Raw genomic sequence first — 12,156 nt, 5'->3', positions numbered from 1 at the left:
ATGGGCCAATCCGGCCAGGCAGTGGCAGTGCGGCGCTACGACTCAAAGCAGCCTAGGAAGAACTAACGTCATCAAGCCAAGCTGAAATGAATGCCACCCAGAACACGACTGAAGCCTACAGCTGAACAAAATCCCCGTCAGCTGCAAACGTGTGCGATTTAAAGAATTATATGTTGTCCTCCCTTACCCCATCATTGTTAGTCCCTTGTGAAAACCTGTGTAAATGTAAATCGCTCAGAGCCAGCAGCTCTGCAGGATTGAGTGATCAATAAATCGAAAGGTATTATTATTATTATTATCCCACTTTGTCGTTTGCCTGCTATCTTACGCTCCCCCCTTCCCCATATCCTTCTCACGATGCCAGGCCCAGGTGGCCCTTACGTCCACATTGCAGAGGAGATCATTGAAGCCACAGGTCCCATTGTTGGAGGAGCAGCACAAAGCCTTCAGCACACCCAGCCACTCAGCACTGAGTGATTTGCAATAGCCCGTCAGCTCAGCACACAGGATTGCAATGTCATTGACCCTGTGCACAAAAAGAAGCATTGTCAGCGCACCTGGCCACTGGCTTGGGGCTAGTTACACCCTAGGGGCCCGCTACATGCCCTCTGGGTGGGCCCCTCTGATTCCAGCTCATTCTGGCACTCACCGATCAGGATCATGGTGCCCAACACACACGTGCATGAGTGCGTTGCATACAAAGCTGTAGCGGTTGGCTGGGTTGTCCGTGAGGCTCTTGCCCAGGTTGGTGTAGGTGAAGTTGTGTGCCGACGGGTTCTCGATGGTGTCAATCATGAACAAAGGCTCCCACAGCATGTTTGAGTCGGACGGCTCCACGTTGCAGTAGATCGTGTTCTTCACCTTGGAGCAGAAGTCGCTGGTATGGAAAGACGGTCGTTGAGAAGCTTCAGCAAATATGTTCTCTGTCAGGCTCCCTACACCCAACGGCAGCATCTGGACACATTCCATTTTGGGTGATGTGACCCAGCGTGGGCTGCCCACTACTGCTCACTCCCAGAATCTCCCTTTGGGAAATCAGCATCAGAAACAAGTGCTTGGCAACTTTGTCACCAGATGTTTGTGAAAAAGAGGTAAGACAGGCAATCCTCATAATGTTTGCAGGGTCCATGGGGACTGAAACTACTATAATGGGTGTAGTACTCCCTGGTAACACACCCCAATGGCCCTACAGGCTTCTGCCTTCTCCCAAGGCATCTGACTTGGCTGGTCTATTGCTCACACTAGATGTCTTGAGGTAGTTGCTAGGGAAAGGCCTTCCTGAAGCTTACCTTCTCTCTACTTCTGGCACACTGGGGTCGCCAGGCTCCTGGGACTGGAGGATAAACGTGCTGGCTAGCAGCACTGAGTTGGTCTAATGGTGGTCTTTGATCCTGTGCTTGCTCGAGCCTTGGAGACTGACATGGCCCAAGCTTATGACTGATTTAACTGATGGTCTGATTAAACTGATAATCAAATTCAATCAGATGTATTGGTATTTATGTCTGGGCATGGTTGGCTTGTGGCTTTGCTTTCAGCATGCCAGAAGAGAGGCATAGAAGTCCTGGGGTCATAGAGATCAGACAGAGAGAGGAAGAGCAAGGTGATCAGAGTAATCAAGACACATGGATGACTGCCAGTTCAGATTCAGGCAGTGAGTTGTTGTCCATGCAATTTGTTTTTTCCCCTTTAAAAAGGGCCTCTGGCTTTCAGAGGAAGGCTGACAAAAAGATAGGAAACCTCTGAATAACACAAAAAGGGGGTACTGAGTACCAGAGGTCTGAGGATAATTGTAGAATAATTGTGAAAAGGAATATCAAAGGTGTATATAACTCAAATTACAGAAGTGTGGAAACAATAGTTAATAATCACAAAGTTACAAAAAACCCAAACCATAATACGCCCACAACAGTAATAAGTAGGAACACTATCAAGAAGATTTTTACAATGTTAACAATTAAAATTGTACATATACAACTACAATGGCATATCCAAAAAGTTAGCAAGTAGAAAAAACATACTGCAAAATAGCATTTCTATGAGGAATTTATGAGCTCGAAAAAGACACACAACAACAGAGGAAGCCACAGCCTTAAAAACAGCCCTTAGCATAAATAACAGGATGTACTGACTACGCCACCTTGCTCAACCTCAAGATCTGCAGGGAACCTTGCTGAAGTCTGAACAATAGTCAACTACCATCCAAGAAAACAAAGCTAAGACTCTTTTTGAAAGCTGACTGCCAGAAGAGGATGTAATGACAATGGCTTGGACTATACAGTTGTGCCACATCCCCACTTCGATGGAGACCAATAGGGCAAGATCAGATGTGACAATCAGGACTCCTTCCTCACAAAGACAACTAGCTACTGATTAGAATGGCCATCTCATTAAGTATGCTTGTGTACTTGCAAAAGGGAATCTATATAATGCTTAAGATGTAACATTAGAAAGTCCTATAGTCGCTGGGTTCTTTCTCTTTTTTAACACTATTTATTAGCAATATTTATGGATATTATTATTAACAGAAATAACATATTATAAAAAATGTGAATAATACAGTTAATTAACAATGAAGACTAACCACAATAACCAGTGGTGTTCCAAGATATAAATGCCTGCATCAGGGAGCTTTTATGTAACTATATCATACAGAATTTGTGTGGTCATTAAAATATGTAAAATACTGGGTTCCTCCTTTAACAATCCACCTACCACCAAGCAGTGGACAGGCTTAAAGGTCCTAAACTGAGAATGTTTTTTAAAGTTTGTATCAAAATTCAGCCCGACAGCCAGAACTGTGCTCACCTGAAGAGTTCTCCAAATTTACTCTTGAGGTGGCTGCAGGATGTGTACAGGTCATAGAGGTAGGCCAGTATGCAGCGCTCTGCAGAAGGTCCATCGGAGCGGTTCATGCCATGCTTCACCACCCCACACAGCCTGTATGGGGGAAAGGGACATGGCAATGGGAGTAAATGCAGGATCAACCTGCCCCCCGTACCCCACTTCCAGTCTAATCCCTGGTGGACAGCCCTACCCCAAATTCAAAATGCCAGAAAAACCCCAAAAGGACAAAAAACCCTGGTAGCCTTGAGAAAGGAATCCCAAGCACAAAATGTGGGGCCCCCTTATCCACAGCCTTCAGAATGACAGGCATGGCTGACAATGACCCTGCCCTGCAGCAGTAACAGCAAAGACGCCTTACCCTTCAAAGACTTGGGCCATCTGGTCCTGGTTGAGGATAAGGCAGGAATGATAATGCCGCAACACGGCCACGATGCAGAGGCACAGACTTGTGGTGTAACTTCCCACCAGGTCAGAGGATTTCAGCAGCAACTCCGCCTCCACCACACTCAGCTCATTCAGTAACTATGACCAATATCAGAGAAGATTCAGGAGAAGTGGGAGTGGATTTACAATCAATGTTCCCTCTAAGCTCCACAGTGCTGTGAGCAGAAATTCTACCTCATGAGAGAAAAAATCTAGTAGCATTAATGTTGTGGGCAAGACTAAATTTAACTATCATGTAAATCGGTTTTTTGGAAGATTATTCCATAACCAGCAGCAGTAACCAGTGAGGATTGTGAGGCACTCCAAAGGGATCTGTCAACGATGGGCGAGTGGGTGTCAACATGGCAGATGGGGTTCAATGTGGCCAAGTGCAAGGTGATGCACACTGGAGCCAAAAATCCCAAATATAAATACACATTGATGGGGTCTGAACTGGCAGAGACTGATCAAGAGAGAGATCTTGGAGTTGTAGTGGATAACTCACTGAAAATGTCGAGACAGTGTGTGACGGCAATAAAGAAGGCCAATGCTATGCTGGGGATTATTAGGAAGGGTATTGAAAACAGATCAGCCGATATCATAATGCCCCTATATAAATAAATGGTGCGACCTCATTTGGAATACTGTGTGCAGTTCTGGTCACCACACCTTAAAAAGGATATTATAGCTTTGGAAAAAGTGCAGAAAAGGGCAACTCGAATGATAAAAGGGTTGGAACACTTTCCCTATGAGGAAAGGTTAAAGCGCTTAGGGCTCTTTAGCTTGGAGAAACGACGACTGAGGGGTGACATGATCGAGGTTTATAAGATTATGCATGGGAAAGAGCAGGTAGAGAAAGAGGTACTTTTCTCCCTTTCTCACAATACAAGAACTCGTGGGCACTCCATGAAACTGCTGAGCGGTCGGGTTAGAATGGATAAAAGGAAGTACTTCTTCATCCGAAGAGTGATTAACACATGGAATTCACTGCCACAGGAAGTGGTGGCGGCTACAAGCATGGACGGCTTCAAAAGGGAATTAGATAAGCATATGGAGCAGAGGTCCATCAGTGGCTATTAGCCACAAGGTATAGATAGGGGCTCTGGGGCAAGTGATGCTCTGTCTTCTTGGTGCTTGGGGGGGTCAACAGTGAGAGGGCTTCTAATGTCCTGGCCCCACTGCTGGACCTCCTGATGGCACTGGTATTTCTGGCCACTGTGTGACACAGAGTGTTGGAAGGGATGGGCCTTTGGCCTGATCCAACATTGGCATCTCTTATGTTCTAACCTTGTAAAAATCTCAGAATAAATTCTTTTAAATTATATTTAAACTATATTTTAAGAATAATTTAAACATTACGAGAGAAAACAGAATCAAGTCAAATTTCACCCACCCCTTTCCACATATTGGTAGACCTGTCCACCAGACTCTTGCAGTCTAGTTTTTTTTTTACTGAAATATGACATCCAGCATTACAGGTCAAGTATAACAGAGGAGGAACAATCAGTGTCCAAACCCTCCTAACCTAATAAACAGGAAGTTGCTTAAATGTTATCAACCCCCAACTACTTACATATTGAAATATTTATATCCCTGTGACTCAAGGCAGCTTACAAATCATACTGAAAAGCATAATAGGGGTGTGCAAAAAAAAAATCCTCCTCCCCCGCCTCTATTGTAGTCAATGAGCTCCATAGGCTATAACGGAGAATCGATCTGGGGGTATCTGGGGCTCTGTTTTTTTGATGTAGAGGCACCAAATTTGCAGCATAGCTGCTGGTGCCTCTCCTCAAACCCCTCCCAAATTTCACAAAGATTGGACCAATTCTGCGGGCCCCAGAAGGAGGTGCCCCATTGTTTCCAATGGAGGGGGAAAATGCCTTGTGGGCTGAAGCAGAAATCCCTGTTAAAATTTTTGCACCAACAACCCTTAGTGCAGCTTAGAGGGAACTATGGTTATAAGTGACGGAGCCAGCTGATTCAGTCCTCCCACCTCCAATCTTGTCTATCAAAAGAGACAGTGGGGTGGGGATCTGTCAGGAAGGTTTTGCAGAGTAAAGGCAGCGTGGCTCTCAGGGATCTAACTGAGTTCTGTCCCACAAAATACAGCTGTGAACTTACTCAAGGCCAACTATCTCTAAAATGGGAATAAACCCATAAGATATTTTAGATACTTTTCTTGCAAGAGCACTGGAAAGTACAAGCAGTTTATGAATATCATTTGACTGCGTGTTTCTACCATCTGACTAACTGGTCTGCTCCTCTTCAGTCCGGAAAAGGGCATTTTCAGGTATACAACAGACATCACAGAACAATCTCCCTGAAGAGGTGTGGAGGGCATCACCTTGCCCTGTTTCTCATAGCCATGGAGTTCCATGAGTTTCTGTTCCAAAGAGTCTCCATTAAAAGCTGAGGGAGTCGGCAGGTAACTTATAGGATGCTGTTGTGAACTTTAGGCTTTCTGTGTATGTTGTTGCGATTATTGTGATAGATTTTATTGTTTTACTGAAATTTGGGTTTGCATTTATAAGCCACCGAGTCTTCAGAGAAATGTGAGGTATAAACATTTAATTAATAAATTGGCATGAATCTTTTGATACTGTTCATACTATCCTACTTCCATGCTGATTTAGTTGAGTATTTTGCTTCTGTCTCTTGTTCATACTATCCTTGATTTAGTTGAGTATTTTGCTTCTGTCTTTGAATTTTCTGACATATGAGCTCTACTGGACCAGATAAAGAGGGACCCTTTATGCCCCAGGGAACCCTTTCAGCTTCCAAAAGTGGCCACCCACCACAATAAATCTAACCAACCACAAAGTTTGCACTAGGGCAAGTACCACAAAAGCAGACATATTTTTACCACATCTTCCCCCAAGTTAGGTTACACTCATGGCTACTTGATATATATCACTGCCCACTTCCCAAGAGGCATACCTGGATAGCAAAGTCAATAAGCCCGCTGATGTTCAGTGAATACTCCATCAGATCAAAGATGAACTGGACGTGCTGCACCAGAGGCAGGTGGTATGACATCCCTAAGGCAAAGCTGGTGATCTGCTCCAAGACATTGCGAGATACCTGCACAGGAGGAACCATGATGCTGCCTGGTAGCAAACTGCAGAACACACATGAACAAACAGAGACTTGCACAGCAGCGGGCAATGTCTTGCCCACAGGCCACGTACCTGAGAGGTGACAAGGTGCTGGTCAAAGTGAGAAAGGTGCTGGAACTTAGCAAAGATGTCCTCTGCAGTTGGGAAGGCCTCTGGCTTATTCCTCTTCCTTTTTTGGCCTTCCTCTCCTCCTGTCAAGCCAGACAAAATCCAGTAGGCCATTAATACTTGGCCTGTCCCAAAGAACAAACCACACCACCCTACCCTCCCAACCCTCCCCAGCACAGATCACTTCAAGGGTCTATATGCAGGATTTGGGATTTGGTCAGGGCTGGAGGCAGGCATTCCACAGACCTGTCTCTGCTGTGCTCTTCCTGTTTAACACCTTCAGGATATCTTTGGTTATCTTCTTGATAGCATGCCGAGCCTCGTCACGCTGCTTCCCAACACCAAAGAGGACCACCAGCCGCTGGTTACACTCATGACTACTTGACTCCTCCTGAGGATTCACAAATGGAAAGAGAGGCAAGGGTCAGCCGCTGTCACACTGGGAGATTTCCCGTCATCCAACACAAGATGCCCTTACCTATCCCAGGAGTTCCAAGAACACCAAGGAAAGGGCATGTAAAGCATTCAGTAAAGCCTGGGGCGAGGAGGGGAAGATACCTATCTTGGGTGAGTAGTATCATTTTAAAAATATTAGTAGTAATCCTGCACTGCTGCTGCATTGGCACAGAGCGGTGTTTTTCCAATCAGACACAGAAGACTTTTTATTTCTGAATAACTGGAAACTTCATTGTCACTGCCAAAAATCTTTACTTTTACCAACTTTCTACATTTCTGCAAGTCGCTGATCTGGATTTGCTTCCTCACTAAAAGAAAGCAACCTGGTGCTGTGGCTCGGGCAGAGATGCAACAGGCAGTCTCCTCTGATGGCAGGCAATTCTGCCGCGTTTTTGCATCAAGAGTAATTAAGATAATCACATTTTGTCCTACCTTTTCTCCAAGGAGCTCAGGGTGGCATACATGCTCCTGCTTTCCTCATTTTATCCTCACAACAAGCCTGTACGATAGGCTAGGCTGGGAGAGGGTGACTGGCCCAAAGGCCACTCAGGCAAGTTTGTGGCAGAGCAGAGAACTGAAACCAGGTCTTCCAGATTCTAGTCCAATACTCTAACCACTAGGTCAAATTGACTGTAATGCCCAGTGCAGAGACGCAGCATGTCCTACCCCCACTCCGGATGGATACAAAAGAGGCTAGAATGTTGAATAACAAATTCAGCAGGCAGCTTCTTCTATAGATAGGTACTTGGATGCAGAAGAGCCTTCAATTTTATTTCTCCTGGCACACTATTTTCTCCTGGCACACAGTGACACAAGCTCCATCATGAAGCTGGGTGATCAATACATATTAAATGTACACCGCATATCTCAAAAAGTAAGGGGTGACAATGGGAAAGTGAAAAAGTCTTGTCCCCAAGGAAGGAGTGACATTACACACCAAACAGACTTCCTTTTAAACCACAGTGGTTTTCTATGCTTTTAGAGGCCTGAAAGGACCAACACAAACACAGTCTGAACCCAAAGTCAACAAGGGAAGCCAACCAGTTTTACTCCTATGAACTATCACACACGGAACCCTGTTCTCATGCAAAACAGCTCACGGGCTGGTTTCTCTCCTACCTGAGGGATGGGGAAATGTGTGGAATACTGGATGTGCCGTGGCTGTTCGTAGAGCGATGCCAGCAATCCATCTGCAACCCTGTCTTTCCTAAGGGAAAGGGGCTTGCTGTCCTTCTCAGAATCCAGTTTCTCAGGGGAAGGACTGGCCTTGGATTCGCAGTGCATGGGAGGAGAAAACATCTAGGAACAGACAAGCAAGAATGTCTGGTGAAGTGGCACGGAAGGAACATTACCAACAAGTCAGCTCAGGAAGGAGTCGCAACACATGGCCATCAACCAGGCCAACATGCCCAAGCAAAATAGGCCTTTCCTTCACAGCATGCCAAGAACCAGGGGACACCTAAGGACCAAGCTGGCCAAGCTCTCAATTACTTTTTTCTGTCCATCAAGAATACCTGACCATTTTTGCCCTGTTGACTACCACGAGAGAGACACTGGCCATGCCAGGTCCCATCCTTCATCCTTGGCTTCAGCAGTCTCAGATGTGTAAATAAAAGCATTTTAGGGATGACAGTCCTTACGGATTTTCCCTCTCCACTAGTCACACAAAACCAAAGACAGAGGCTGCCTCTCAAACACTCCTGCACATGCCTGTGAGAAAAACTGCCAGGCACACTGCAGAGTTACAAGTGCCCAGCCAAGGGGACTCTAACAAGGTTGTACCGAGAAATCCGTCTTCTCCACGTCATCAAAAATCACACTGGAGCTCTGGTCAATATCCATCTGGCACTCTGACAGGCCCATATCCTGGAAGAGACAGGAAACAGCGCAGAGTCATTCAACCCCTATGAGTGCCACAAGCAATACACGGGTTCCCAAGAGTCTGACATCATGCCTTTCCTGACATCTCACCTCCAGTTTGATGCTGCTATTGCCCTCTCCCTCCTTCCTGTCATGTTCCTCAGCAGTGTCATCGAATGGCGAGGGGGGACGGGGCCCATGAACATCCAGGGCCAGGTCACCACGGGAGATCAAAGTGCACATGTACATGTTGTGAGAGAAGACGTCGTGTCTGATCAGCTCACAGAACAGCAGGACTAGATTGAAGAATTCCACCTTCTCATTCTCATTGCTGGGGTCGCCTGCCAAGGAAGGACAAAGAGAAAACAGGTGAGCAAGGCAGCAGCCCAGCCCACTCCTGAGCACCGGTTGCCTGGCTGCCTCAAGCACTACCCTCGTGAGAAGCAAAGGCAACCAGGGCTGTCACACTTCCTCTGGGCTCAGCATAGCCCAGATCCTGAGGGGAGGCACAGGAGAACCCCTACTTAATACGGGAGCCTGGGTATCCAAGAACTGCATGAGGACATCCTGAAAGACCGGAGCGCTGACTGCTGACAGGGAGCCTGATGAGATGGAGCCCTTCTCATCCACCACTTCAGAGTCACCACATCTCTGAGAAGAGGAAGGAGAAAGAAAGAGGGTTAGACCCTTCTCCCACTCTCTGTCCTTCCGGGAACAAACACAAATGTACACACAATCTGCAGTGGTCACCATGAGAACATCCACCTCACAACACATCATCTCTCAGAAGAACGGCAGGGGCAGCAATGCCCCCTTGGCTAGTGCTTTACAGCCGCTCTCTCCACACACCCTTCACCATCCTCCTCTCAAGGACTCTGAGGCCAGAAGGCGAGACAGGAGGCTCCCCTGAGGCAAAGAGCAAGGGTATTCATAGCTGATGCAGAGGATGAGCTGGTATGTTCAAAATCTGCCTCTGTGTTTTAGATTAATACTTAATTTCTAGGAAACCGACCAGCAAACTAAGCTTCTTGAACAGGCTCCCCACCACAAGCTTGCTATATAACCTCTTCCAGAAACATTCCTACAAGGTCTAGCTCTGCCCCATATCCAGACTCGCACTCACCTCTGCTTCGATCTCCGACTGCCGCTTCTCCAGCAGCTTGGCCACGACCATGGCCCTGTGGCGCCCAGACCGCTTGTGGCTGACGGCCCACTCACACAACAGGGCCACCACGGCATCGTCATCAGGGGTGATCTGCCAGGAAGCAGGTTGGGTGGTGACCAAGATTCCTAAGACTCCCTTCCTCCCACCCATGCTCTTTGGGGAATGATACTTCCCTCCCCAACCCCAATAATCTGTGAGAGCTCAGCCAGACCATTTGTTCGACATGTATATTCAGGAGCTGTAGCTCTTTCTGCAGTCACAGAATGGACACTCTGCAACAGGATAAGGCTGGCACTAAGACTCTGGCTAGAGTAAGAGGGACAAACCCCTCAGACATACCCACAATCATCCCGTATTAAATCCTCAGACATCAGTTCCTATTTTTTCGCTGCCCCACATTATCGCTCATCAACAGAAAAGACTTGGATTATTTTTCTCTATCATCCTCAGCCGATGAGCCCCTACCTCGTGACTGTCTTTGTTCAGCCCCAGGCCAAATATTCTGTTGTACAACGAATCCAAAGAGTTGCTGAAGTCTGATCTCTCAAAACTATGACTGTCTAGGACCTCCAAAGTGTGCAGCACCCGGCCAATTGTGAATCCTGGAGTGGAACAAGAAAACAATATCAGACCCAGAGGTAAAGAGCAGAACATTCCCCAGGCAGAAGAAAAGACAACCAGGCTGCCTAGAGAGCATAAAGAAGAGCTGGTTGCTACAAAAGACAAGGAGAATGAGAGACAGGCTTGCATGAACAATATCAGAAAGAGGAAAGAGGAAGCAGGGATAATAGGAGATCAACCTTGGAAAGGTGCGTGGGCAAAATCATTGTGTACTACCTGCAGTGAATGAATGATGTTTATTTGCGGTCAAAGACCATTTATCAAAACATTACATGTTCGTTAAATACAAGCAAATTAGCTTTCAGCTCTAAAAATAAACATATAACCTTAAAATCATTAAAATGTTAAAAGGAGAAAAGTTTAACAGTCCATTATATCAAAATAATTATAAGATGTTTAAAACTAAACTACTTATGAGTCATGCAAAAGTAAATGAGGATTCTACTTGATCTGTTTCTTATTGTGAAATTTTACCAACTGCAAGCAGAATTTTGCTATTTGTCTGGAGATCTGCTGATTTTCCTCTATTAAAAGTCTCTCTAGATCAGCACTATCTGCATCAAGTGCTGATCTAACCCAGAGGGGGGCAATAAGCTTATCCCTATAAACCTGATGAAAAGGACAGCAAAAGAACATGTGGAACATTGATTCCACGTCTCCCACAGAGCATGGGCAGCACCTGTCTTCATATGGTATCTTTCTATATTTTCCTTCTAAAACCTTTGAGGGAATAGCCACACAACGAGCCAGGGTAAGAGCTCTTCTACAGGGTCTACCTGCAGTGGTTTCTTGGCATTTGTCAAAGGACCATCGCACCTCCACTGCCTGGCCCCGCTCTTTTATCTGTTGCTCAATCTCCCGGAGCTTGGCTCGGACCTGACAAAGAAGCAACACAAGAGAGACAGTGTGAGAGGCTGTATCTTTCAAGCATCCTGCCTTTGCAAGAATGCTCAAGAAGCTATGAAGGATGATGGGGGTGAGGCTGGCATGAATCTCTTGCAGCTCTACTTGCCACAGGACTAGAGACGGACATGAGGTTCTGACTCCTGCTGCTTACTTGCTGCATGAAAGCTGAATTGGCCCCAGGCATGGGCAAGTTGGAAGGGGCAATGGGCAGGTGGTCAAGTGGAGAGCCAGTCTTGATTCTGCTGTCAGTGAGGGAGTAATGCCAGACCAGGGCACTTGGGCAACACAGGACAATACTCTGCAGAAAAAGCAGAAACACTGAGCACACTCAAGCCTGAATTCCGGAAAGTCAGCAAGACTTATCTATCTCTCCGCCCTCCCTCCCTCCCTCCCATCCACATATAGATTTCACATCCATTTCCCAGTCCTCCCTAACTGCTCCAGGAAGGAAAGTGTGCTCCTCTTGACTGTCTGTAACATACCCACCATGCTAGCTCACTCGGCAAGAAGTCCTACTTCACTTTAGCCACTCTGCTAAAATTATCATACCAGACAAAGTATAGATCTTTGTGGACCTGTCCTAAACCCAACATTTGGTGGCAGTTTCCTGTTAACCTTATTTTGCTTAAGTCTAAACTTCCTAGGACAGCATACATG

The 12,156-nt window shown here is 46.3% G+C and overlaps 1 protein-coding gene across 1 annotated transcript in view; it reads right to left on the bottom strand.

Annotated features, from left to right (window-relative positions):
• Positions 1–12,156, bottom strand: part of MED12 (mediator complex subunit 12) — a 35,361-nt gene that overhangs the window by 18,463 nt on the left and 4,742 nt on the right. Inside the window, exons 8-22 of the mRNA XM_015408928.1 lie at positions 11,651–11,797; positions 11,370–11,469; positions 10,438–10,574; positions 9,931–10,062; positions 9,332–9,458; positions 8,919–9,148; positions 8,730–8,813; positions 8,067–8,246; positions 6,738–6,882; positions 6,456–6,574; positions 6,205–6,348; positions 3,203–3,366; positions 2,806–2,937; positions 650–877; positions 382–526 (exon numbers count right to left, since the gene is read on the bottom strand). Coding sequence (XP_015264414.1) covers positions 382–526; positions 650–877; positions 2,806–2,937; positions 3,203–3,366; positions 6,205–6,348; positions 6,456–6,574; positions 6,738–6,882; positions 8,067–8,246; positions 8,730–8,813; positions 8,919–9,148; positions 9,332–9,458; positions 9,931–10,062; positions 10,438–10,574; positions 11,370–11,469; positions 11,651–11,797 — 2,214 coding nt within the window. The remainder of the gene's footprint in view (positions 1–381; positions 527–649; positions 878–2,805; positions 2,938–3,202; positions 3,367–6,204; positions 6,349–6,455; positions 6,575–6,737; positions 6,883–8,066; positions 8,247–8,729; positions 8,814–8,918; positions 9,149–9,331; positions 9,459–9,930; positions 10,063–10,437; positions 10,575–11,369; positions 11,470–11,650; positions 11,798–12,156) is intronic.

Source organism: Gekko japonicus, unplaced genomic scaffold, assembly GCF_001447785.1.
Source record: "Gekko japonicus isolate JY-2015 unplaced genomic scaffold, Gekko_japonicus_V1.1 scaffold19, whole genome shotgun sequence".
Classification (NCBI taxonomy): Eukaryota; Metazoa; Chordata; class Lepidosauria; order Squamata; family Gekkonidae; genus Gekko; species Gekko japonicus.
The sequence above is the reverse complement of the archived record's forward strand: the minus strand, read 5'-3'. Positions and strand labels throughout refer to the sequence as shown.